Source organism: Botryllus schlosseri, chromosome 2 (genome assembly GCF_051294905.1).
Source record: "Botryllus schlosseri isolate E-star chromosome 2, Bs_hap1, whole genome shotgun sequence".
Lineage (NCBI taxonomy): Eukaryota > Metazoa > Chordata > Ascidiacea > Stolidobranchia > Styelidae > Botryllus > Botryllus schlosseri.
The window spans coordinates 38,311,569-38,337,089 of record NC_137237.1 but is presented as its reverse complement, the minus strand read 5'-3'; the positions used below and the strand labels follow the sequence as shown (position 1 = coordinate 38,337,089).

General features: G+C 39.1%; 2 protein-coding genes across 6 annotated transcripts in view; one reads left to right on the top strand and one right to left on the bottom strand.

The window, feature by feature from the left end:
* Window positions 1–23,112, top strand: part of LOC145434592 (uncharacterized) — an 80,662-nt gene extending 57,550 nt beyond the window's left edge. For 3 of the 5 annotated variants that reach the window (XM_080311935.1, XM_080311934.1, XM_080311932.1), the window contains 2 exons: window positions 7,892–7,963; window positions 21,444–23,112. In XM_080311935.1, the coding sequence (XP_080168061.1) occupies window positions 7,892–7,952 (61 nt within the window). In that variant the 3' untranslated portion in view covers window positions 7,953–7,963; window positions 21,444–23,112. The remainder of the gene's footprint in view (window positions 1–7,891; window positions 7,964–21,443) is intronic. The other 2 variants (XM_080311936.1, XM_080311933.1) reach the window with 1 other exon arrangement.
* Window positions 1–25,521, bottom strand: part of LOC145434587 (uncharacterized) — a 191,676-nt gene that overhangs the window by 4,546 nt on the left and 161,609 nt on the right. The gene's annotated exons all lie outside the window — the stretch shown is intronic.

Sequence of the window (25,521 nt, the reverse complement as noted above, 5' to 3'; positions counted from 1 at the left end):
TCCACATTTTACGACTTATTTTCATTAGACGCAGGCAAGCGATTCTCCAGTTCGGAGCTACGGAAACAAATCACTCGCATGTGCGCGTTCCGAATAGTCTTGTAGAATTTTCTAAAGTCGTAACAGCTTAGTAGCATATACGCGAATCCCAAGGTGAAAATAATCGAACGAACTATAGCCGTAGGCGTGCGATTCGCAGGGCTTTATTTATACAAACTCTATCGATGCCTGTACGCGAACCCCAGCGTTAAAACGATTAGGTCTAATTAACACGTTCTGAAGCCGAAAATTTAGTCAACATCATTGAGATAGCCATGATCTGAAGATGGTGATCGAGTGTGACAATAGCACTCGCCAAGGTTAGACAAACATAACCTTAAACTACTCTCTACTTCACAAAATATAAAGTTATAAAAGTAAGCAGATTTCTATGAAAACCCGTGAAATAGAAGTAAAAGTAGCCTAGAAACATAACTACTTAATGAAAAATCGTGATTCTTGAAGTGACCACATTTCATACGATTCAGTCCTTTTCATGTCACTAGAATAAGGTGATTAAACTGACAGTGAAACGCCGCCGGCGTCTTATAACGTAATAATGTAAGCTGCGTCGGGTGCTGCTATAATGTTAGGAGCGAATATAGTAGAAAGTTCACGTCTGGACATCTGTAAGCAGGTGCGCATACTACCGTAGTAAAACGCATAACAGAATTCACGCAAAAGTCGATATTGCTTTGTGATGCTTTTGATGTTGTTCCATACCGATTAGGAAGATAGGACTCCTAATTTCCTAACTAACTACATAATCCCTAGTAACGTAGTCAGACGCATAACGGAATTTACGCAAAATCGGTATTGCTCTGCGATAATTTTGTCCACTATGTTTTGATAATAACTTGCTTCCGAGAAATAAATAACATTCATTATACGTTAGATGATACTTTTCCTTGATATTCTATTATGTGTATTTAGGGCTAATGCGACATCACTATATTGGCAACAGGCCTGATTTGAACACACTAATTTTGCGAATTAAACTTATCGTCCAACACGGACACTCAATGAAGAGCACCCCGGAGACCCGCATAAATGCTCCACAATTCTCGACATATAATATACTGAGCATATAATAAGCTAACAAAACCTATACTTGAGTACTCCGAAATGTACAAGTACTTTAACTTTACACGACGTGTTTTGTAAAATGAATACTAATTTTAATGGAAAATAAAAATTATGTACTCAAGTAGGTTTTTGTCTACACGCACCAACTACTCAAGTGTTTATGACACAGGAATGATTCATTAAGTATACCGCAAGCAGGCCAAACCTATACTTGAGTACTCCAAAATGTACAAGTACTTCGCTATGTACTCCCTCCACGTAAAAAGTATCTAGGTTTTAGACTACTTTATCGATTTTCGATGTTGTGCAAATACCACAAACTTTGCTTTCTTTCAGAGCTGGCAACTAAATGCAAGACAGACTTTACGCAAAAGTCTCTATTCTGAAAATTTTATCAAGTTAATACATTAAAAACTTATACTTGAGCACTACGAAATGTACAAGTACTTTATCTTTACACGACGTTTTTGTAAAATGAATACTAATTTTATTGAAAAAATAAAAAATAAAAAGAGAGAAAAATTACATTTTATCCCGGAACGCAAAAAGAAAAATCGTATGAATTTGTAAATTACTTATTCATGACATAGTAATAATTCTACTTGTACACTTTTTTCACATTTTATAACACTTTAAGTAGTACTTAACAGTTTCAGTTTTAAATAAAATACGGAATATAAACTAATCGAAAAATTCGGTAACCAATTGCGCGTAGGCTATGCATACAAATGAGGAAAGTTACATCAACGCGCGTTAACTAGTTGTATCGAGTTATCGAATGATTTTTTCCTTACATCAAAACAACTAGAACGTGAAACTACATTAAAAACGTATCTAAATGAGCTCCAGGGCATTGTGATTATGCAGCATACCAAATTTCATCAACCATTTCATGATGGAACAACTTTAAAACTAACGCAGTTCTATAGCAACTTTTGCCTAAATCTGTTTTCGGTAGCGTATACATATACATAGTCAGCTTTAATAACAGAATTACCAAGCTAATATGTGACTCCTCACCTTGCAACTTGGTACGTAGTTGTAGGACATTGTGATTATGTAGCATACCAAATTTCCTCACGCATTTCATAATGGAACAACTTTAAAACTAACGCGGCTCTACATCGACTTTTTGCGTACATCTGTTTTGCGGGAGCGTATAGAACGTACCTATACATAGTTAACTTTAATAACGGAATTACCACGCTTAACATTGAATCCCAACTCTAAACTTGATACGTAGTTGTAGGACATTATGGCAATGCACCATGCTAAATTTCATCACACATCTAATGATGGAACACCTTTGAAACTATCGCAGTCGAATATCGACTTTTACGCATATCTGTTTTTCGTGAACATAGCATATACCGATACATAGTCAATTTTAGTAACAGAATTAGCATGTTAAACATTAAATTCTCACCTTGAACGTTGGTACGCAGTTGTAGGACATAATAACAATGCACCATACCAAATTTCTTCAGGCATTCCATGATGTAACACCTTTAAAACCAACGCAGTTCTATACAGACTTTTGGCTAAATCTGTTTTTCCGTAGCGTAGCACGTACCTATACATAGTCAACTTTAATAACGGAATTACCATATTAATAATCGACTCCCCACCTTGAAACTCGCTACGCAGTTGTAAGACATTATGACAATGCACCATGTCTAATTTTGTTACGCATTTCATGATTGAACAACTTTTAAACTAACGCAGTTCCATACCGACCTTTGCGGGAGCGTAGCACGTACCTATGCATACTCAACTTTAATAACGGAATTACCGAGCTAAACATTGAATGCGCAACTTGAAGATTGGTTCACAGGTGTAGGACATTATGACAATGGAACATATCAAATACCGTGTTTCCATGAAAATAACAATACATTACACATCCAGTATACTTCCAATCGACATCGCGCTGGTTGATGCGGCGCTGTGCACCATATAGATGCGGCAATCAATGCGGTGATGATGTGGCAATGGATGATGTGGCACTATAGGCGTGGCACTTGATGATGTGGCGCAGATGATGTGGCAATGGGTGTGCTATAGGTGCGGCAATGGGTGGATGATGTGGCAAGGGGGTGTCCTATAGGTGCGACAGAAAAACACACATATTTGACCGTATGGTCTTAGTATGAACCGACATGCATTCGACTTGTGGAAAAATGTGTCGCACACTATTTCACCGAGATTACAACCCTTTCACGGATATTCGTTGGTGCTATCGATACGGTGAACAGCACGTTATGTATAGCGATATCTCCACAGTCAAATACGCGAACCATGCACAACTATATACCCCGACTTTCGTTGAATATTCACGACACCAACAAATCTGTACATCTCCTTTCCCTCGACATCAATGATAGAATCCTCATCCCAATGCGCAGTACGAATGGTGGGTTCATCGGGTGTAAAATCCAAATCAAATGACACCAAGGTCTGCTTTCTCATTTTCAATATTTCCACCACCGCATCTTGTCTGTGTCTTAGCACTACCGTGTGAGGATGGCGAAATCTGTGGGTGGTAACACGGATGGACATGATATTCTTCGATATGATCAACTGAAACCACGGATGTGGTGGGTTAGAGTCTTGTCGTGATGGTCCGTTTCGAAATGCAAGCGGATGAACTAGACCAAAAGTTTCGAAGATGCGTTTTATAATTGCTCTAGGTGTGAAATAGACATCGCACTCTTGCGGGGAAACAACACGAATTCAGTCTTCACACCGCAGAAACACAGCCGCTTGGTTAACATCACAAAACCGCAATTGAACTCAAGATTGCCATACACGGAATCGCTGTTAACGATGTCTGACTGCGGCGTTTCGACGAGTAACGAATTCTCGTATTTAGTATTGATTGTGACACATAGTCAAAACAGCGACAGTTTTCACAACCCGGTACATACATTGAACCAACTGATGTAAGGTGAAACACTACGTTCACACCAAAAAAAGTTTGCAGGGTATGACCACCACCAACATATAGAGTAGTGAGTGAGTAATTAAACTACATACCCCGATTTTACTATATTCCGAGATCCGGATCACGATTCAAGTCTACCTGAGAATCCGAACTACCCTGTGAAGTTGATATATCAAGTTGTGAACCGTGAAAGGGTTGTAATCTCGGTGAAATAGTGTGCGACACATTTTTCCACAAGTCCAATGCATGTCGGTTCATACTAAGACCATGTTACGGTCAAATATGTGTGTTTTTCTGTCTCCAAGTCAGCTACCCCCACATTGAATGTACAGAGTCGGTGCATGTATGAGACTTCAGAACATGAATTTGTAATCCATGATGCTTGTAGTACCGGCCATGATGTTATCCATGATGTATGTAATGTCACACACCTCTTTTACGCGAATACTTGGTATCTATGAACAATCGTGAAGTATACTGGATGTGTAATGTCTTGTTATTTTCATGGAAACACGGGGGGGTGTAACATGTTTGAATATTGTTCATTGGTTTGTCGATTCAGAGTTGATATCCGGATCCGGTTAATACTTTCTCGGGTTTCCGATTTCAAACTGAACGGTGGGATATGTATTGACCAATAAAGAGTGACACAATATAGTAAACATGTGTGAGAAAACTCACAAGTAACCCGGATTTGTTAGCGCGACGGGGACATAAATTCAACCATTATCCGTGTACCAAGCAGTTACCAAAGTCATGGAGGTTGCTAATTTCAACATATTGACTCTGTGGGAGGCTAAAGCACGAACCGGGACACACACAGACACACACACACCAGGACACACAATATCCGTCGATTTCCAAAGCATACATTTCGATATACAAGAGCATATTGTTATTTCATGTGGTTAACCGTTGATATAGATGCGATGCGATCGACGCGGGTATACTCTGAAACCGGTTGTCCGTTTATATGAGAAAAGATGCTGTGAAGGACTTTAAAAAGCGGCAGTTGAGCAAGACGTAGTTTGCTTACTGCAGTAATTCATTTCACTTGCAGAACTTCTATGGCCAAGCTCCACGTGTGTGTTTCAGAGTAGTTCCAAATGAATGAATTTCATTTTCACGTGCTTGAATTCGTTTTACCATACTGTAAAATACTTTTACATGCCCAAGTTGGGGATCCTCGTTACATTGTCTTCTTGTGTGTTGGTGATTAAATACATTGCGGCGCTGTCACTTGGCTCTTAATTGGGTTGTTTCATCTGAAAGAACTAATTTTGTCTGTTATAATACTTTATTAGACTTGTATGGCGAGGCGTCTGGTATCGAGAAGTGAGATCGCGAGCAATCATTGAGTCAGTCGTGATGTCTGATTGGGAGTGTCGGCCTCTTATATCCAGCAAGTGTAATGTGCCATATTAGGCCATAAGTATCGTAGGCCCCGCGTGAAGTATACAAATTTCGATGTTGCGCAAATACCACAAACTTTGCTTGCTTTCAGAGCCGGCAACTAAATTCAAGACAGACTTTACGCAAAAGTTGCTATTCTGAAAATTTTGTCAAGGTAATGGTTTGGAAACTTATACTTGAGCACTCGTACTTCTTGAGAATACCCAAGTAGGTTTTTTGCCTAGATGCACCACATAGTCTCAAGTCCTTATGATATTGGAGTACATCAACTTCATGATAGCTAGAGTATTAAACAGTAATATACCTAGAGTACTAACGTTTTACTTACTCGGAAATGACTACTTCTACCTTATTTTAAAGGATACCTCGTTCGAAGCGAAATTGTATGTGGTTTTGGATAACATCCAAGATGTAGGCTCACTTCGAAGGTTACTTCGTAAAACTCAAATATTGCGCAGTGAGAGTTCGCAAATTCTCGAAGTATTTTTGTTATTTTTATTGCGATAAGTCATTCTGCAGCGCGAAAATGCGTCGTAGGATATAGATGAAACTAGCACCACTCATCAAGACCGCTGAAAACAGTACGTTTCAACATTTAGTAGCAGTAAATTTCTAGTAAAGTACAAGACGTGATGATTTCCGAGTGAGTTAAAAAGTATTGCAGGTATAGTTTACCTGAAAACCGAATACTCTGAAATAGAAGTAGATGCAGTGTAAATAGTTAATCACTTGATTAAGTTTAGCGCAAGCAGATAAAACCTATACTTGAGTAGTACAAAATGCACGAGTACTTCGCTATCGCCTCCCAGCACGTAATAAGTGCTTTTACCGATACTCGTCGGTTTCAGTTTTAGATAGAATTCAGAAACCAAATAATTTCATAAACATAAGCTAATTTAATGAATTTACTCGAATGTAGTATGCCGCGCTGATAAGATTAATTATAATATACTTATCATGTTACAGCGATTTTTCTAGCGTAGAAAATCTTTAAAATGTAGTAAGCAGGCCAAATGAAGATATTCGTTGAGTTGAATAAACATAAAAAATACTCTAGACCACTTTATCGGTACTTTACTGTTTCAGTTTTAGATAAAATTTGTCCCTTTCACCTATAATTACAACTCCTCGCTATCTAAACATGTTTAGAATATATTATTTGCGATGATACGAACCCGTGAAGTGCTCAAGTAGCTTTTCGTAGGATATAGATGAAACTGACAACACTCACCAAGACCGCTGGTCCACTGAAAAAAGTACATTGTAGCAGTAAAGTCCTACTAAAGTACAAGAAGTAATGATTTCCCAGTTAGTTGAAAAGTAAGTATTGAAGGTATAGTTTGCTGGAAAAAGCGAAAAACTCTGAAATCGAAGTAGATGCAGTGTAAATAGGTAATCACTTCATTAAGTATAGCGCAAGCAGGCCAAACCTATACTTGAGTACTGCAAAATGTACAAGTACTTCGCTATGTTCTCCCTCCACGTAAAAAGTGACTAGGTTTTAGACTACTTTATCGGTACTCGACAGTTTCAGTTTTAGATAAAATTTGGTAAGACTTTAAATTTTAAAGTAGTTTGAGCTTACGTTTGTATCACCTTGACAAGTAACATTATCAGACATGAAAATGATACTATCACCTAATATAGAAGTTAACACGCGTCAATGTGCTTCGGAATTCACGAGAAATTGCTTACTAAGAGAAGTATATTCTTGTATACACAATAGCGAAGAGAATCTTTAAAATGTAGTAAGCAGGCCGATGGGTATTCGTTTAGTTGTATAGGCATAAAAAACATTCCCGCGCGCCTTAGTATTAGGTGGTAGGGTTAGGAAGTGTTTTGTTTAAGAGCGCGCGGGAATGTTTTTTATGCCTATACAACTAAACGAATACCCATCGGCCTGCTTACTACATTTTAAAGATTCTCTTCGCTATTGTGTATACAAGAATATACTTCTCTTAGTAAGCAATTTCTCGTGAATTCCGAAGCACATTGACGCGTGTTAACTTCTATATTAAGTGATAGTATCATTTTCATGTCTGATAATGTTACTTGTCAAGGTGATACAAACGTAAGCTCAAACTACTTTAAAATTTAAAGTCTTACCAAATTTTATCTAAAACTGAAACTGTCGAGTACCGATAAAGTAGTCTAAAACCTAGTCACTTTTTACGTGGAGGGAGAACATAGCGAAGTACTTGTACATTTTGCAGTACTCAAGTATAGGTTTGGCCTGCTTGCGCTATACTTAATGAAGTGATTACCTATTTACACTGCATCTACTTCGATTTCAGAGTTTTTCGCTTTTTCCAGCAAACTATACCTTCAGTACTTACTTTTCAACTAACTGGGAAATCATTACTTCTTGTACTTTAGTAGGACTTTACTGCTACAATGTACTTTTTTCAGTGGACCAGCGGTCTTGGTGAGTGTTGTCAGTTTCATCTATATCCTACGAAAAGCTACTTGAGCACTTCACGGGTTCGTATCATCGCAAATAATATATTCTAAACATGTTTAGATAGCGAGGAGTTGTAATTATAGGTGAAAGGGACAAATTTTATCTAAAACTGAAACAGTAAAGTACCGATAAAGTGGTCTAGAGTATTTTTTATGTTTATTCAACTCAACGAATATCTTCATTTGGCCTGCTTACTACATTTTAAAGATTTTCTACGCTAGAAAAATCGCTGTAACATGATAAGTATATTATAATTAATCTTATCAGCGCGGCATACTACATTCGAGTAAATTCATTAAATTAGCTTATGTTTATGAAATTATTTGGTTTCTGAATTCTATCTAAAACTGAAACCGACGAGTATCGGTAAAAGCACTTATTACGTGCTGGGAGGCGATAGCGAAGTACTCGTGCATTTTGTACTACTCAAGTATAGGTTTTATCTGCTTGCGCTAAACTTAATCAAGTGATTAACTATTTACACTGCATCTACTTCTATTTCAGAGTATTCGGTTTTCAGGTAAACTATACCTGCAATACTTTTTAACTCACTCGGAAATCATCACGTCTTGTACTTTACTAGAAATTTACTGCTACTAAATGTTGAAACGTACTGTTTTCAGCGGTCTTGATGAGTGGTGCTAGTTTCATCTATATCCTACGACGCATTTTCGCGCTGCAGAATGACTTATCGCAATAAAAATAACAAAAATACTTCGAGAATTTGCGAACTCTCACTGCGCAATATTTGAGTTTTACGAAGTAACCTTCGAAGTGAGCCTACATCTTGGATGTTATCCAAAACCCACATACAATTTCGCTTCGAACGAGGTATCCTTTAAAATAAGGTAGAAGTAGTCATTTCCGAGTAAGTAAAACGTTAGTATCTAGGTATATTACTGTTTAATACTCTAGCTATCATGAAGTTGATGTACTCCAATATCATAAGGACTTGAGACTATGTGGTGCATCTAGGCAAAAAACCTACTTGGGTATTCTCAAGAAGTACGAGTGCTCAAGTATAAGTTTCCAAACCATTACCTTGACAAAATTTTCAGAATAGCAACTTTTGCGTAAAGTCTGTCTTGAATTTAGTTGCCGGCTCTGAAAGCAAGCAAAGTTTGTGGTATTTGCGCAACATCGAAATTTGTACACTTCACGCGGGGCCTACGATACTTATGGCCTAATATGGCACATTACACTTGCTGGATATAAGAGGCCGACACTCCCAATCAGACATCACGACTGACTCAATGATTGCTCGCGATCTCACTTCTCGATACCAGACGCCTCGCCATACAAGTCTAATAAAGTATTATAACAGACAAAATTAGTTCTTTCAGATGAAACAACCCAATTAAGAGCCAAGTGACAGCGCCGCAATGTATTTAATCACCAACACACAAGAAGACAATGTAACGAGGATCCCCAACTTGGGCATGTAAAAGTATTTTACAGTATGGTAAAACGAATTCAAGCACGTGAAAATGAAATTCATTCATTTGGAACTACTCTGAAACACACACGTGGAGCTTGGCCATAGAAGTTCTGCAAGTGAAATGAATTACTGCAGTAAGCAAACTACGTCTTGCTCAACTGCCGCTTTTTAAAGTCCTTCACAGCATCTTTTCTCATATAAACGGACAACCGGTTTCAGAGTATACCCGCGTCGATCGCATCGCATCTATATCAACGGTTAACCACATGAAATAACAATATGCTCTTGTATATCGAAATGTATGCTTTGGAAATCGACGGATATTGTGTGTCCTGGTGTGTGTGTGTCTGTGTGTGTCCCGGTTCGTGCTTTAGCCTCCCACAGAGTCAATATGTTGAAATTAGCAACCTCCATGACTTTGGTAACTGCTTGGTACACGGATAATGGTTGAATTTATGTCCCCGTCGCGCTAACAAATCCGGGTTACTTGTGAGTTTTCTCACACATGTTTACTATATTGTGTCACTCTTTATTGGTCAATACATATCCCACCGTTCAGTTTGAAATCGGAAACCCGAGAAAGTATTAACCGGATCCGGATATCAACTCTGAATCGACAAACCAATGAACAATATTCAAACATGTTACACCCCCCCCCCCCGTGTTTCCATGAAAATAACAAGACATTACACATCCAGTATACTTCACGATTGTTCATAGATACCAAGTATTCGCGTAAAAGAGGTGTGTGACATTACATACATCATGGATAACATCATGGCCGGTACTACAAGCATCATGGATTACAAATTCATGTTCTGAAGTCTCATACATGCACCGACTCTGTACATTCAATGTGGGGGTAGCTGACTTGGAGACAGAAAAACACACATATTTGACCGTAACATGGTCTTAGTATGAACCGACATGCATTGGACTTGTGGAAAAATGTGTCGCACACTATTTCACCGAGATTACAACCCTTTCACGGTTCACAACTTGATATATCAACTTCACAGGGTAGTTCGGATTCTCAGGTAGACTTGAATCGTGATCCGGATCTCGGAATATAGTAAAATCGGGGTATGTAGTTTAATTACTCACTCACTACTCTATATGTTGGTGGTGGTCATACCCTGCAAACTTTTTTTGGTGTGAACGTAGTGTTTCACCTTACATCAGTTGGTTCAATGTATGTACCGGGTTGTGAAAACTGTCGCTGTTTTGACTATGTGTCACAATCAATACTAAATACGAGAATTCGTTACTCGTCGAAACGCCGCAGTCAGACATCGTTAACAGCGATTCCGTGTATGGCAATCTTGAGTTCAATTGCGGTTTTGTGATGTTAACCAAGCGGCTGTGTTTCTGCGGTGTGAAGACTGAATTCGTGTTGTTTCCCCGCAAGAGTGCGATGTCTATTTCACACCTAGAGCAATTATAAAACGCATCTTCGAAACTTTTGGTCTAGTTCATCCGCTTGCATTTCGAAACGGACCATCACGACAAGACTCTAACCCACCACATCCGTGGTTTCAGTTGATCATATCGAAGAATATCATGTCCATCCGTGTTACCACCCACAGATTTCGCCATCCTCACACGGTAGTGCTAAGACACAGACAAGATGCGGTGGTGGAAATATTGAAAATGAGAAAGCAGACCTTGGTGTCATTTGATTTGGATTTTACACCCGATGAACCCACCATTCGTACTGCGCATTGGGATGAGGATTCTATCATTGATGTCGAGGGAAAGGAGATGTACAGATTTGTTGGTGTCGTGAATATTCAACGAAAGTCGGGGTATATAGTTGTGCATGGTTCGCGTATTTGACTGTGGAGATATCGCTATACATAACGTGCTGTTCACCGTATCGATAGCACCAACGAATATCCGTGAAAGGGTTGTAATCTCGGTGAAATAGTGTGCGACACATTTTTCCACAAGTCGAATGCATGTCGGTTCATACTAAGACCATACGGTCAAATATGTGTGTTTTTCTGTCGCACCTATAGGACACCCCCTTGCCACATCATCCACCCATTGCCGCACCTATAGCACACCCATTGCCACATCATCTGCGCCACATCATCAAGTGCCACGCCTATAGTGCCACATCATCCATTGCCACATCATCACCGCATTGATTGCCGCATCTATATGGTGCACAGCGCCGCATCAACCAGCGCGATGTCGATTGGAAGTATACTGGATGTGTAATGTCTTGTTATTTTCATGGAAACACGGTATTTGATATGTTCCATTGTCATAATGTCCTACACCTGTGAACCAATCTTCAAGTTGCGCATTCAATGTTTAGCTCGGTAATTCCGTTATTAAAGTTGAGTATGCATAGGTACGTGCTACGCTCCCGCAAAGGTCGGTATGGAACTGCGTTAGTTTAAAAGTTGTTCAATCATGAAATGCGTAACAAAATTAGACATGGTGCATTGTCATAATGTCTTACAACTGCGTAGCGAGTTTCAAGGGGGGGAGTCGATTATTAATATGGTAATTCCGTTATTAAAGTTGACTATGTATAGGTACGTGCTACGCTACGGAAAAACAGATTTAGCCAAAAGTCTGTATAGAACTGCGTTGGTTTTAAAGGTGTTACATCATGGAATGCCTGACGAAATTTGGTATGGTGCATTGTTATTATGTCCTACAACTGCGTACCAACGTTCAAGGTGAGAATTTAATGTTTAACATGCTAATTCTGTTACTAAAATTGACTATGTATCGGCATATGCTATGTTCACGAAAAACAGATTTGCGTAAAAGTCGATATTCGACTGCGATAGTTTCAAAGGTGTTCCATCCTTAGATGTGTGATGAAATTTAGCATGGTGCATTGCCATAATGTCCTACAACTACGTATCAAGTTTAGAGTTGGGATTCAATGTTAAGCGTGGTAATTCCGTTAATAAAGTTAACTATGTATAGGTACGTTCTATACGCTCCCGCAAAACAGATGTACGCAAAAAGTCGATGTAGAGCCGCGTTAGTTTTAAAGTTGTTCCATTATGAAATGCGTGAGGAAATTTGGTATGCTACATAATCACAATGTCCTACAACTACGTACCAAGTTGCAAGGTGAGGAGTCACATATTAGCTTGGTAATTCTGTTATTAAAGCTGACTATGTATATGTATACGCTACCGAAAACAGATTTAGGCGAAAGTTGCTATAGAACTGCGTTAGTTTTAAAGTTGTTCCATCATGAAATGGTTGATGAAATTTGGCATGCTGCATAATCACAATGCCCTGGAGCTCATTTAGATACGTTTTTAATGTAGTTTCACGTTCTAGTTGTTTTGATGTAAGGAAAAAATCATTCGATAACTCGATACAACTAGTTAACGCGTGTTGATGTAACTTTCCTCATTTGTATGCATAGCCTGCGCGCAATTGGTTACCGAATTTTTCGATTAGTTTATATTCCGTATTTTATTTAAAACTGAAACTGTTAAGTACTACTTAAAGTGTTATAAAATGTGAAAAAGTGTACAAGTAGAATTATTACTATGTCATGAATAAGTAGTTTACAAATTCATACGATTTTTCTTTTTGCGTTCCGGGATAAAATGTAATTTTTCTCTCTTTTTTATTTTTTATTTTTTCAATAAAATTAGTATTCATTTTACAAAAACGTCGTGTAAAGATAAAGTACTTGTACATTTCGTAGTGCTCAAGTATAAGTTTTTAATGTATTAACTTGATAAAATTTTCAGAATAGAGACTTTTGCGTAAAGTCTGTCTTGCATTTAGTTGCCAGCTCTGAAAGAAAGCAAAGTTTGTGGTATTTGCGCAACATCGAAAATCGATAAAGTAGTCTAAAACCTATAGATACTTTTTACGTGGAGGGGGTACATAGCGAAGTACTTGTACATTTTGGAGTACTCAAGTATAGGTTTGGCCTGCTTGCGGTATACTTAATGAATCATTCCTGTGTCATAAACACTTGAGTAGTTCGTGCGTGTAGACAAAAACCTACTTGAGTACATAATTTTTATTTTCCATTAAAATTAGTATTCATTTTACAAAAACGTCGTGTAAAGTTAAAGTACTTGTACATTTCGGAGTACTCAAGTATAGGTTTTGTTAGCTTATTATATGCTCAGTATATTATATGTCGAGAATTGTGGAGCATTTATGCGGGTCTCCGGGGCACTGGCGTAGCAGCATGTGCTGCCGCCCCTGGCTCTCGGTTAAAATGCCGCCCCCCTAAGTAGACCGCAGCAAATTTCGACATAGATTCATGTTCAAACAATCTTGTCAATAAAAATAATTACAAATAATATGTCGCGTCTCAGCCTCGCCGCCTCAACGTTAATAAGGCCAAAAATAATAAAGACAAGAAATAGCGAACGAATGTATTGTGAAAATAGAAAATCAATAGCCGCCTCAAAGCAAAATCAGCGATAATATCCTCAAATTCAAGTTTTTGAACGTAGTCTCTTTCTATAGACAGAATGCATAGATAGAGCAGATAGCCGGTCATCATTACTGGTATAGAACGTAAATAAGATTTAATCAGTTTAAGCTTTGAGAAGCTCCTCACACAGCTCGCAATTGAAACACCAATGGTCAGGTAAAGTTTCAGACACGAGCCTAAATATGGTGTCGAATCAGGTAGCTTTGCATTAACTAACCACTGTAAAACATCAAACGTTGTTGCTTTACGATCAAACGTGGTTTTACTGCTCCGCACCAGCCTCTTGACCCTTTTAAAATCTCAAGTTGAACAACTTCATATGATCTTGGTCATATCTTAATTTGTGTTCGTCCTAGAGGCCTCATATTGGTTTGTACGAAAAGCTAGCAATTTTCTGATTTATATGATCCCTAATTCGAAGGTATAAGGCATGACAATTTTCGCAGTTAACTCCAAAAAGTCCACCTTGTCGTCATAAGTGCTCCTAAAAGCGCTGGTGAGAGAGAGAGAATCTTTATTCGTATACATTACATATCAACATAACACTAGAAAAATGTAACAGTGAAATGTGACATGCAAGTTAGACGGGAGGCTCGATATGACATAGTCTTCAGAGCCGAGCCACCCGGGGAATAAATTGTGACTTTCGCTTTGCAGCAGCGCGCGGGAATTAAAAAAATTGAAGCATATCATTTAAGTGTTGTATGCCGGTAAACCTAGCTTCAGCTTCAAGTTTAAATCTGTCCAAAGGTTGAAAAACATGCATCGTCTAACTTCTTCAACAACACTGAGGCCAGCATTTTCTGATTGTTCGCCAAGCATTCTTCTTTTTGTGCGAACTCTCCGAACAATCGACCATGACGGCTATTTCGGAGTGGTTCCATCGCCATGTTAACATATTAATTCCTGTTTTCGGAATCAGCACGACACTAGCTTTTGATTGAGACCTGTTTGATTAAATTTTATTAAATTAATTAAACATCTTCGGGTGCAGACCCGTTGGCAGGAACGAAACAGCACTTCGTCAGGTCCCCGAAAAACTTGGGTCTTGGGCTCCCATAGGGTGATAAACCGACCCCCCATCGTGTTGATCGCTTTTTCCACGCAACTAGCCGTGCTGTTTAGTGAGCCAGCGCTAAGCGCAAACATTTTTCATAATTAATGATAAAATCGCTCAATAAGATCGGGAATTGCATATATTTTGCTATCATTTTCCTGTCCTCTCTGTTCACTTTATCAGTTTTACCGGTAGAGCTGAAGGAGGTGTCTTGGAAACTGTAGGTCTCGTAAAAATAATTAAACATCTTCGGCGGGCGGACCCGTTGGTATGACTTCGTTACATGATGTTATTCCGTGATCTCCTGTCTGCTACATCAAAAAATATAGAATCGGGCAAACGTACTTAACTAAAAGACGCACACGATTTCAAATTGGTTTTTCTTCACTGGCGTATAATTTTTCCCTGCGGGATGGAATTCGTCTTCTGAGGTTCAGATTGCCAAGACAGGAACATTCGGCGTCGGTCATTTAGGCGCCTAGGCTATGGACAATTAAAGCTATCTGTATTTTGTATATATGACAAAGTTTTCAGTCAGCGTAAGGGCAGTCCTTTTCGGTCAAGGTTTTTACGCTGCCGATCGTTCTGGCATACTTCTTGGAGTTGCATGTAATATGTCCTAAAACGTTATATGTCTTGGTGCGTCGTGTCGTGGTATTGACCAACGCCGATATGTCCATTTCCAAAAATCTTGCGTGCTCTTTTCTTGGGGGAAGAGTACAAAATAATCATGATATTTGGCACCTTGAAATCGCACGTAGCGCGAAAATTTTTTTGAAAAATTGCATAAATTTTCAAAAAATACTCTATAATTTATGCTAATTCACGAAATAATTTTGGGCCCCCTTCGAGCTCGCCCCCCCCAATTGGGGGGTTTGGGGTGCGGCAGTTACGGTCCTGCGTATCGCATCTCCGTCGTCAAAGCATCTCGATGGTGCAGGCGAAAAAGAATATTATATATCTCTCTCTCACTGCGCAGCCTCATTTTGCCGCCCCTTTGGAGCCTGCCGCCCCTGGCGCAGAGCCAGAACCGCCAAGTGGCTGCTACGCCACTGCTCCGGGGTGCTCTTCATTGAGTGTCCGTGTTGGGCGATAAGTTTAATTCGCAAAATTAGTGTGTTCAAATCAGGCCTGTTGCCAATATAGTGATGTCGCATTAGCCCTAAATACACATAATAGAATATCAAGGAAAAGTATCATCTAACGTATAATGAATGTTATTTATTTCTCGGAAGCAAGTTATCAAAACATAGTGGTCAAAATTATCGCAGAGCAATACCGATTTTGCGTAAATTCCGTTATGCGTCTGACTACGTTACTAGGGATTATGTAGTTAGTTAGGAAATTAGGAGTCCTATCTTCCTAATCGGTATGGAACAACATCAAAAGCATCACAAAGCAATATCGACTTTTGCGTGAATTCTGTTATGCGTTTTACTACGGTAGTATGCGCACCTGCTTACAGATGTCCAGACGTGAACTTTCTACTATATTCGCTCCTAACATTATAGCAGCACCCGACGCAGCTTACATTATTACGTTATAAGACGCCGGCGGCGTTTCACTGTCAGTTTAATCACCTTATTCTAGTGACATGAAAAGGACTGAATCGTATGAAATGTGGTCACTTCAAGAATCACGATTTTTCATTAAGTAGTTATGTTTCTAGGCTACTTTTACTTCTATTTCACGGGTTTTCATAGAAATCTGCTTACTTTTATAACTTTATATTTTGTGAAGTAGAGAGTAGTTTAAGGTTATGTTTGTCTAACCTTGGCGAGTGCTATTGTCACACTCGATCACCATCTTCAGATCATGGCTATCTCAATGATGTTGACTAAATTTTCGGCTTCAGAACGTGTTAATTAGACCTAATCGTTTTAACGCTGGGGTTCGCGTACAGGCATCGATAGAGTTTGTATAAATAAAGCCCTGCGAATCGCACGCCTACGGCTATAGTTCGTTCGATTATTTTCACCTTGGGATTCGCGTATATGCTACTAAGCTGTTACGACTTTAGAAAATTCTACAAGACTATTCGGAACGCGCACATGCGAGTGATTTGTTTCCGTAGCTCCGAACTGGAGAATCGCTTGCCTGCGTCTAATGAAAATAAGTCGTAAAATGTGGAGGCTGCAGAGACAGTAACTTGTATACATAAAATCAAGTTTAAAAATATGGACGGATGAGTTATCTCTGACCAATAGAGTAATATAACCGCCTATAGTTTAGTGGGGTATTGCTATAATGTATATCCAAACAATCGTTGCAGACTCTGAATGTTACCTAGGTCCTTATCACAAAAAATCATGCATCAGAAGCGTAGGGGTTCATATTATCAAGTCGCAGCGCTCAAAATCGCATTTTATATTAAGTAATTAGTGATGATGTGTAGAATTTTGATATTAATAATATTATCCGGAGAATATAACCTTACATAGACATCATAGTTTTCGCATTTATGTATAATCTGAATAGGAATTTAAATACATAGTCCTAAATACACATAATAGAAAATCTGTCGATTCTAGCCAAGGTAAGTTTTGACGCGGCAATCATGAGTCGTAAAATGTGGAAACTGCAGAAACCGTAACTTATACACATAAAATCAAGTTTAAAAAATATGGACGGATGATATTAGTCCTAAATACACATAATACAATATCTGAGAAAAGTATCAAGATGCGGCAATCAATGCAGCGATGATATAGCAATGGATGGATGATGTGGCACTATGGGCGTGGCAATTAAGGCGACGTGGCGTAATTTGATTGGCCTGCACGAAACGAATCCAACTACACTACTTACCACTCAATGACTTACCTTAATGTGATAATTCCTCAATAGTATCTGCGTCAGATTTACTAGACAATGCGTCGCTGTCAGTTGATTACACACATCTTCTGAATATGCCGACATTATTTCACTATAATGCATATAGGCCTACAGCAACCGCCACCTCATAAATCGTCATATGTGCGATGCGACATCGACATGGTTTACCAATTCACTTCAAAATTAAATTGGTAACACTGTCGGTAACTTCAAAGACTTAGGAGTCGGAGTCGGAGTTATAGTCGGTATATTTAAAATGTCAGGAGTTGGAGTCAGTCGTGAAGTTTACCGACTCCACAGTCCTGTTTATAAACAAACGTCAGATACCGGCTCATTTTGAATTGGTTCGATCCCATCCCTCATTTCACGTCTGACATACAATGAAGTTGTATTGGGTTTTGTTTTATTACCGGATTCGTGCATCTTTGATTATGTCAAAATCGATATTGAGGCTATTGATGAGCATGACATAACTACTAACTACACGCCATTAGCCGAAAATAACAACCTGTTTTCAATACGAACCAGTGACTTTTATGGTCATGCTTCTCTTGTTGCAATTTTCAATATATAACCTGAGCCGTATGATCAAACTAGTCATGGCCTACTGTGGTTTACTAGAAATAATACTCGTAGATGAATATTATCGGAGTTTTTCGGATCGGATCTAGGCCATTTTAATAATCCGGCCTAGGAGTCGAATCGGAGTTGGATCAGGGAATTGGCCGATCCGCCGCGTACTAGTAGAACGTTTGTAATGTGCGCATTTGTCGTCCCATACCATTCCGTGGTTACGAATCGGACTCCCGGGACTGTAAATTGGTCTCATTTGCCTCAATACCAGTGGCGGCTCGTGACAATATCGGGTGGTGGGGCAAGGGCTGCAAGCGACTTTTTATCAACATGACGTCACAATGGCGTTTTCCAACGTAAACAAATGACTTGGTGGTACGGTAACACGAGCTTCCCGATAACAGTGATCTTAACGTATGTGCCGCGAGAGGTCTGCCGGTGAGCTGTGACTTGAAGTGTGGTAACTGCGTAAACGGCATACGGAACAAAGATTCGACACGGTTCATGTTCGCAGTCTCGCACTATACCTGACAAATTATCTGCAGAAATGGAAATGACTATAACTAGAGAGATTGCGTAAGCCTAACTGGAAAGGTCATCGAGTTCGGACACATACGCCATTGTTATCTCATAGATTGGACATGTCATATTGAATCCAAAACATCATTCTGAAGCAGACTTGGACAACTAGAAAATTTTCAGCTTTTCTGAATTAGATTAGAATTAGAATTAGAGCTCCACAGTTTTTTTCAAACTAGATTAGAATTAGAATTAGAGCTACACAGTTTTTTCCAAATTAGATTAGAATTAGAATTGAAGCAACACAGCTTTTCTCAAATTAGATTAGAATTAGAATTAGATCTACTAAGCTTTTTCCAGATTAGATTAGAATTAGAATTAGAGCTGCTTAGTTCGCAGAAACTTGGAAATTGAATGAAATTGTATATGGGAAATGAATACAGCAAAATGCAGTTCACATCAAATCACAGTGCGTGGTGCAAAAGGCCGTGAGGCGATAAGCGCCACATATTTTTGTTTAATAAACAACAACAACAGTGCATTCCCATAACCATGAGAATGGTTAACTTCTGTACACCAAGCTTGGCTCGATTTTTACTATACTTTAATGAAATATTACTTCTTTTATGGTAACCGTGGGCATCGCCCAAGTTAGTAAGAATGGCGATGTACTAACGTAAGGTTTTAGAAACTAGAATGTTGTTCGCAGACTACAAGCTACTCTAGCAGGCTATTGTTCGTCATAATATCTACTATGACTGCACGGTGTAAGTAAGGAGATGGCGGCTTGGCACTGGATTTCCCTGCGCAAGAGGGATATTCTTTTTAACTCACTGCAATAGTGCAATACGCCTCGGACAAAGAGGCATTTTCAGAAAAACAATAATTAGATTAGAACTAGAATTAGAGAATACGGACATTTCACAAATTAGATTAGAATTAGAATTAGAGCATAAGAACATTTCACAAATTAGATTAGAATTAGAATTGGAGCACGGAAGCATTTCACAAATTAGATTAGAATTAGATTACTGGCATTTCGCTCTAATTTAGTGAAATTAGACAACTAGAATTATCTAGTTGTCCAAGTCTGTTCTGAAGAACTACGGATAGCAGCCTCGGAAATTCGCTCCCGGTACAGCTCGGGAGATTTTGGCCTTGAGGCTGCTGGAGACTGTCACACGACACATACGGCTTACGGTCTATAGTGACTATGTGTCTGCTGCAAAATCGCCTTCGGAAAATATATTACCGAATAAACACGTGGATGAAAGCCGAAAACTAGGTACACTGTTACATGAAATCATCGAGAAGCAGCCTCATCATGACCGTTTTCGGTATGGCACACTGTCGAAATTAATACGAACAGACCAACACCGAATTTTGCCTAAAATTTTCTGAGGAATAGGCTGATCAAGCGATCAGCTGCTGTTAGCCGCCATCGAAAACGAAACAGCTATCGCGCTTGACAGGGGTTGTAATTGTGAGCAAATGGCCCGATGGCCACCATTCCACGGTGAAATTGACATTGGAGAATATAAAATAAAACTAAATATTTGAATGCAAACCGAGGATGTTAGTAAACTGTTTCATGATATCATCATCTCATCACCTATCTCAGTATGGAACACAGATACACCGGCTTTTGCGTGAAATCCGCAATGCGTTAGGTAGGCTAAGTGTCAGATCAGCGCACATCTCTACCATACTCGAACTTGATAACGAAATTGCTGCCCTAATCATTGAGTGCCAACCTTGAGACTTGGCACAGCGTTCGATACTAAAATCAAGACATACCATGTAAAAGCTCATGGCGGATCTAGCTAAGGAGCATCGTTAAAATTAATGGAGACCAATACTGGCTTTGCGTGAAATATGTTTGCGATACATGACGGATCAGCACACACTCGACTTTGTAAACGGAATTACTACCCTAAACTTTGAGTAGAAACCCTGAAACTTAGGACAGTGTTAAATACCACCATCACGACATGACATACCAAGTTTCAAGAATTATCATGGTGTGAAACACCATCAAAATCGACCTATACCACCAAAGGTCGACTCAACGCATATCACGGTATCCGAGTTCAGACATAGATACGATTGTTACATCACACCTTAGGGGCGACAGGCATATATGCCCCGGTTGCTCGGCCATTTTACGAATAGGAGAGAGTATATCACCGTTTCTTAATTGTGCGCGGCTTTGAGAGAATAGATAGTGAAAGCTTGTTATGAGCGCTACCGGGGCAAGCCCCGGCTAGGCATTCACAAAGCGAAAACACAGAAGAGAATTCGATTTTCGCAGAGACTTCTCTATGTATGGGCATTTGCAAGCGAAAGCACAAGAAGAACGCGGGTTTCGCTGTGATCTCGGTATATATTGAGCGCTGTGCGTCTATAAATGGTTAAATTGTTATTGAACAGAATTTTAGGTGGGGCAATGCCCCAGTTGCCCTATAGGACGAGCCGCCACTGCTCAATACGTTTTTTCATGATCATAGCCAGTGTTGACCTCGTGACAAATGCTGTGATTTCGTAAATTCTCACATACTTTTCTGTGTCTCATATTACAGGCGTTCTCGAGATCAGGCCTAACCCTCATAACTGCTTATTCATATGTATATATTACAGCGCAAACGGAGAGGCTTGAAGAAATCCGTAGATACTGCGATTAAAGGAATTGGCTAAGATGAAATCAGATCTGAAGGCTCCGAATAGATGAGGAATACTCATGAATGACTGATGACAATGTCGTGTATGGATATATAGCCTGCCGATAACATTGCGTAGCAATTTACTTGATACAGCCAAACAATGATCAGATTTTCTTATAACAATTTCCATGGCCTTGACTTGTCGGATTAGGCTATTTGTAACTAGTTATGGTTGTAAATTGCTTATCAATCGGGGCAGCATTTATCAAGTTTGCTTTTCTCTTAGTCTTACTCGAAACAGGAATCATTTTTAAAACTAAATAGCCTACAATCCGGTATGTTTAGAAACAACACAAAATGAATATTTGCTAATGAACATATCTTTAAACTTTACCATCTTGACTCATCGCCAAGTTTACTTTAGGATAAAAGAAATAGGAATGAACCAAATTCAGCAACTCGCGTGAGGATTTGTCCCATGAAAAAATATGACTTTTACATTCTTATGACATGGTATATGGAGTTACAATCCCCTCGTTTGTCACTAACAGTGTACTTTATGGGTTATATTACATATACATATATATCATGTTTTAAAATTAATTTTAACTTGGCAATGAGGTAACCTTGTAATAACAATGAACCATATGATGCTTTACGCGTATTTGTGTTATGTAGGCATATTCCCATACAAATAGTTCGTTACGACAAATACCTGTCGTGTCAAACAGTCATATTGTAGCATTATTGTCGGAGTATCACAGAGAACAGAAACATGTTAGTTTCATTGAGATGAGTGCCTCATGAGTTATATTCCGGAAATATTTTGGACCGGTGACTAGCGGAGACACTTTACTGTTATTATCACAAATATATATGTACTGAAAATGGTATAATATTCAATTGACGACAGGCTTCTCATCACATTAGCACCGCCAACACGCGTCCAACGTGAGAAGGTACTACATATCCACAATTGAAGACTGGTAAATAAATAAATAAATATCAGCTGCACCATCAATATGCTGCACCGTCAGTTTGCTAAGACAATAGCCCATAGCTAAGCTCTTTTTAACCTTCGGGTCACAAAGCATTTTAAGGGGACCGACAAACCTTCCATCCAGTACAAAACGAGCATAATTATTTCGTTATGACATTTGATGCTCGACTCAGTTACAAAACGCATTTGGACGGCTTCGGTAGATATACATCCAATAAAGTGAAAACTACAATGACTCATTCCGGATCACGAGCGGGATTATTGATTGTCAAGTCCACCAAGTTTTTTTTTTTATTATTGCTGTACTTGGAATTGCCAGCAAATTTATTGTTATTGCTGCAGGGGAGATGTAGCTCTGGAACTGAAAATGCTTGCCAAATTCTATATGATAAATCCATTGCATGCTTCAAAATCATTCCTCACATACTTGACACATATTTGACTTGATAACTATTCTATTTTTGACGTTTACAACCAAACATTCTACTTTGGTTTCACTGTAGTTTAGATTATGTTACACAGCAATAGAAGTTGTATTATTTGAGTATCTGAGCGTGTGTCTCATTGGTTCCCAGATCGTGTGTCTGCGGACCCACCGGGTTGGACCGATGATACGTTTACAAAATAAATTTTGAACGTTCATAAATATTTTTTGCAAAGACGGATATTCATGTATATGGCATGTACAGCTTGTATCTAAGTGCTGAGTCAACAAAAGATCTACTGTTATCAGCTGAAGATTTGGGGTCCAGAGATCATTCTGCGATTTTTGATGCATCGTTACTACATCTACCCTACTTGGGAAAACGGAATTGGGCGGGTCTTAGATAGATTTGTCCTCTATAGGTGCAGTTATTTACAACCTGTTCATAAAACGCCGGTGATCAGTAGGTTACGTGTTTGTTGCAGTCAAATACATGGAAAGTTGCACTTATCTTTCATAAAAGTTGCATTCATTTTTGGCAATTAAGTTGCACTAAAATGTTGCATTTATGGACAAGTTCCTCGAAATTATTAGGGTATGAGATACTCGAATCGTTCCGTATCCAAGGCACTCTTAGCAAAACTCAATCGCCCTAAAAATTGACCCAGGGAAAATATATGTGCCTGTGGTCTGGCCTGAATGTACGTCAAATCAGAAGGAACTTTAAATTCAACGACAGTGAAGTGATCAAGCGATCTATTTACATCAGAGGTCAAAAACACGCGGTCACGTGGTCCTTGGGCCGCATGCGGCCCGTGACGGCATTTTGGAATTTCAAGTATTCGACAACATATTCAAGGGCCACATATCTCTTTTAGATATAAGATACAAGTTCACCATAAAACTACTCTAAAATCACTGAAATCTCAAGAAACTACACTATCATATCACTTTTGAAAGCTACCATGCGGTAGAAGATCAGCTATTACGTCACATTTCTATTTCATGATGATAAAATATGACCCGTTGATGATTCGTGACTGAAAATTGTGATTTGGCTGGCTGAGACCTTTCGTAAAATTACTCGATTTCGGATTGACTTGATGATTAAACAAAAATGACTCGAGTTGAGTCTGGTCGAATGTAAAAATCAGAGAAAGACTTGCGACTCGGAACCGTGATTTGGTAATCCTACGGACGCAACAATCAATGGAACTAAAATGAGGAATATTAATATATCAAAAGGTCGTAGCTTGCGTTGCGTAAGGTATATAGCTATTTAATCAGGTCAGCATGGCAACCATCGGCCCCCGTGACGTATAGTTGGTTACATGCTGCATTGTTGTTTGTTCACTTTATCCATGTTATTATCAGTGGCGAGTATATGGTAGTAGTGCGCTCCAAAGCTGTAACACCAATGAATTCATCGGCGATTGGACCTTTCTATTCTAGAGGCCTTTTACCAGGGCCCGTAGACCGCTTCGGGGTACGAAGTACCACATAAGGGGGTACTAGACGCATTGTGGAATTAGGCCTATTTGTTGTGGAATTTTTTTGGCCAATTTAGCTGGTAGATGGTCTTCGCCATACGCGCGATTTTATGTGAATGGGCTTTGTGATTTTAATGTAGGTACCATCAGAAATTGTGTTGAAAATTAACAGCGGCTACGGCGTCTTGGAAAACTAGGAAATTGGCCCGCGAGCGCATTTGAGTTTGAGACCTCAGATTTACACGGTGCCAATTATTTCCACTAAAAATTTGGTTGCATGAAAACTTCTAAAACTTGCATAAGGTTGTGGGAAAAAATGAAGAAAAATTGCAAAAAGTTGCAATATAAGAATCCCCCGAACAGCTTAAAACAGTATATCACATATTTCCGAGTATTTGGGAAGCTAAAGGAAGCTGTAAAAGAAAGGCTATTCATGGTAGCATATGTGTATTGTGAGGCTATTCATGGTAGCATATGTGTATTGTGAGAGTGTTTATGTAGGCACTTCTCTACTTTATTGGTGAGTAATGTAGCAACCGTTCTCGATGCTGCCCTTTTTAGAGCTACAGTAGCGATCCTTCGTTCTTCCAGTTCGTCCTTTGGTCCTGCTGACTCGGTGACCGAGCGCATTGATAATATCTCATTAGCAGTTGCTTCATCGTGAGTCATCAACTACAACATGTCATCTTTTGCCTCAGAGACGATACACTCTACATATTTTTCCGTTGGTGACTACGCCAAAGAGAATATGCTGCATGTAAAAAAAAAAAAAACTAAAGACCTGAATAGGTGTTTGATGTTGTGGTTTGGTGTTGTCAAATGTCGTGTTGTGTCATATAGACGTTTTCTACGCACTGCATAAACTGTGCCCATATTTGAAGGTGGATATACAAAAATCCCATCAAGAATCCTATTTACACCCTCTTAGGCTGCAAAACCTAAATTACTTCTCATGCATTTCATCCCGGAATCGAACCATTGTTGCTAACCCAGAGCATTTTCCGGGGTTTCTCGTCTACTATGTGCCCTAAGCATGTGGCAACGATAACGATAACTGCATACAATTAAATCTTTACGTAACTGTAGTGTAAAGTCTACTCACTACTGAACCTGCAAACCTCAGATCAGTAGATACGGTTGT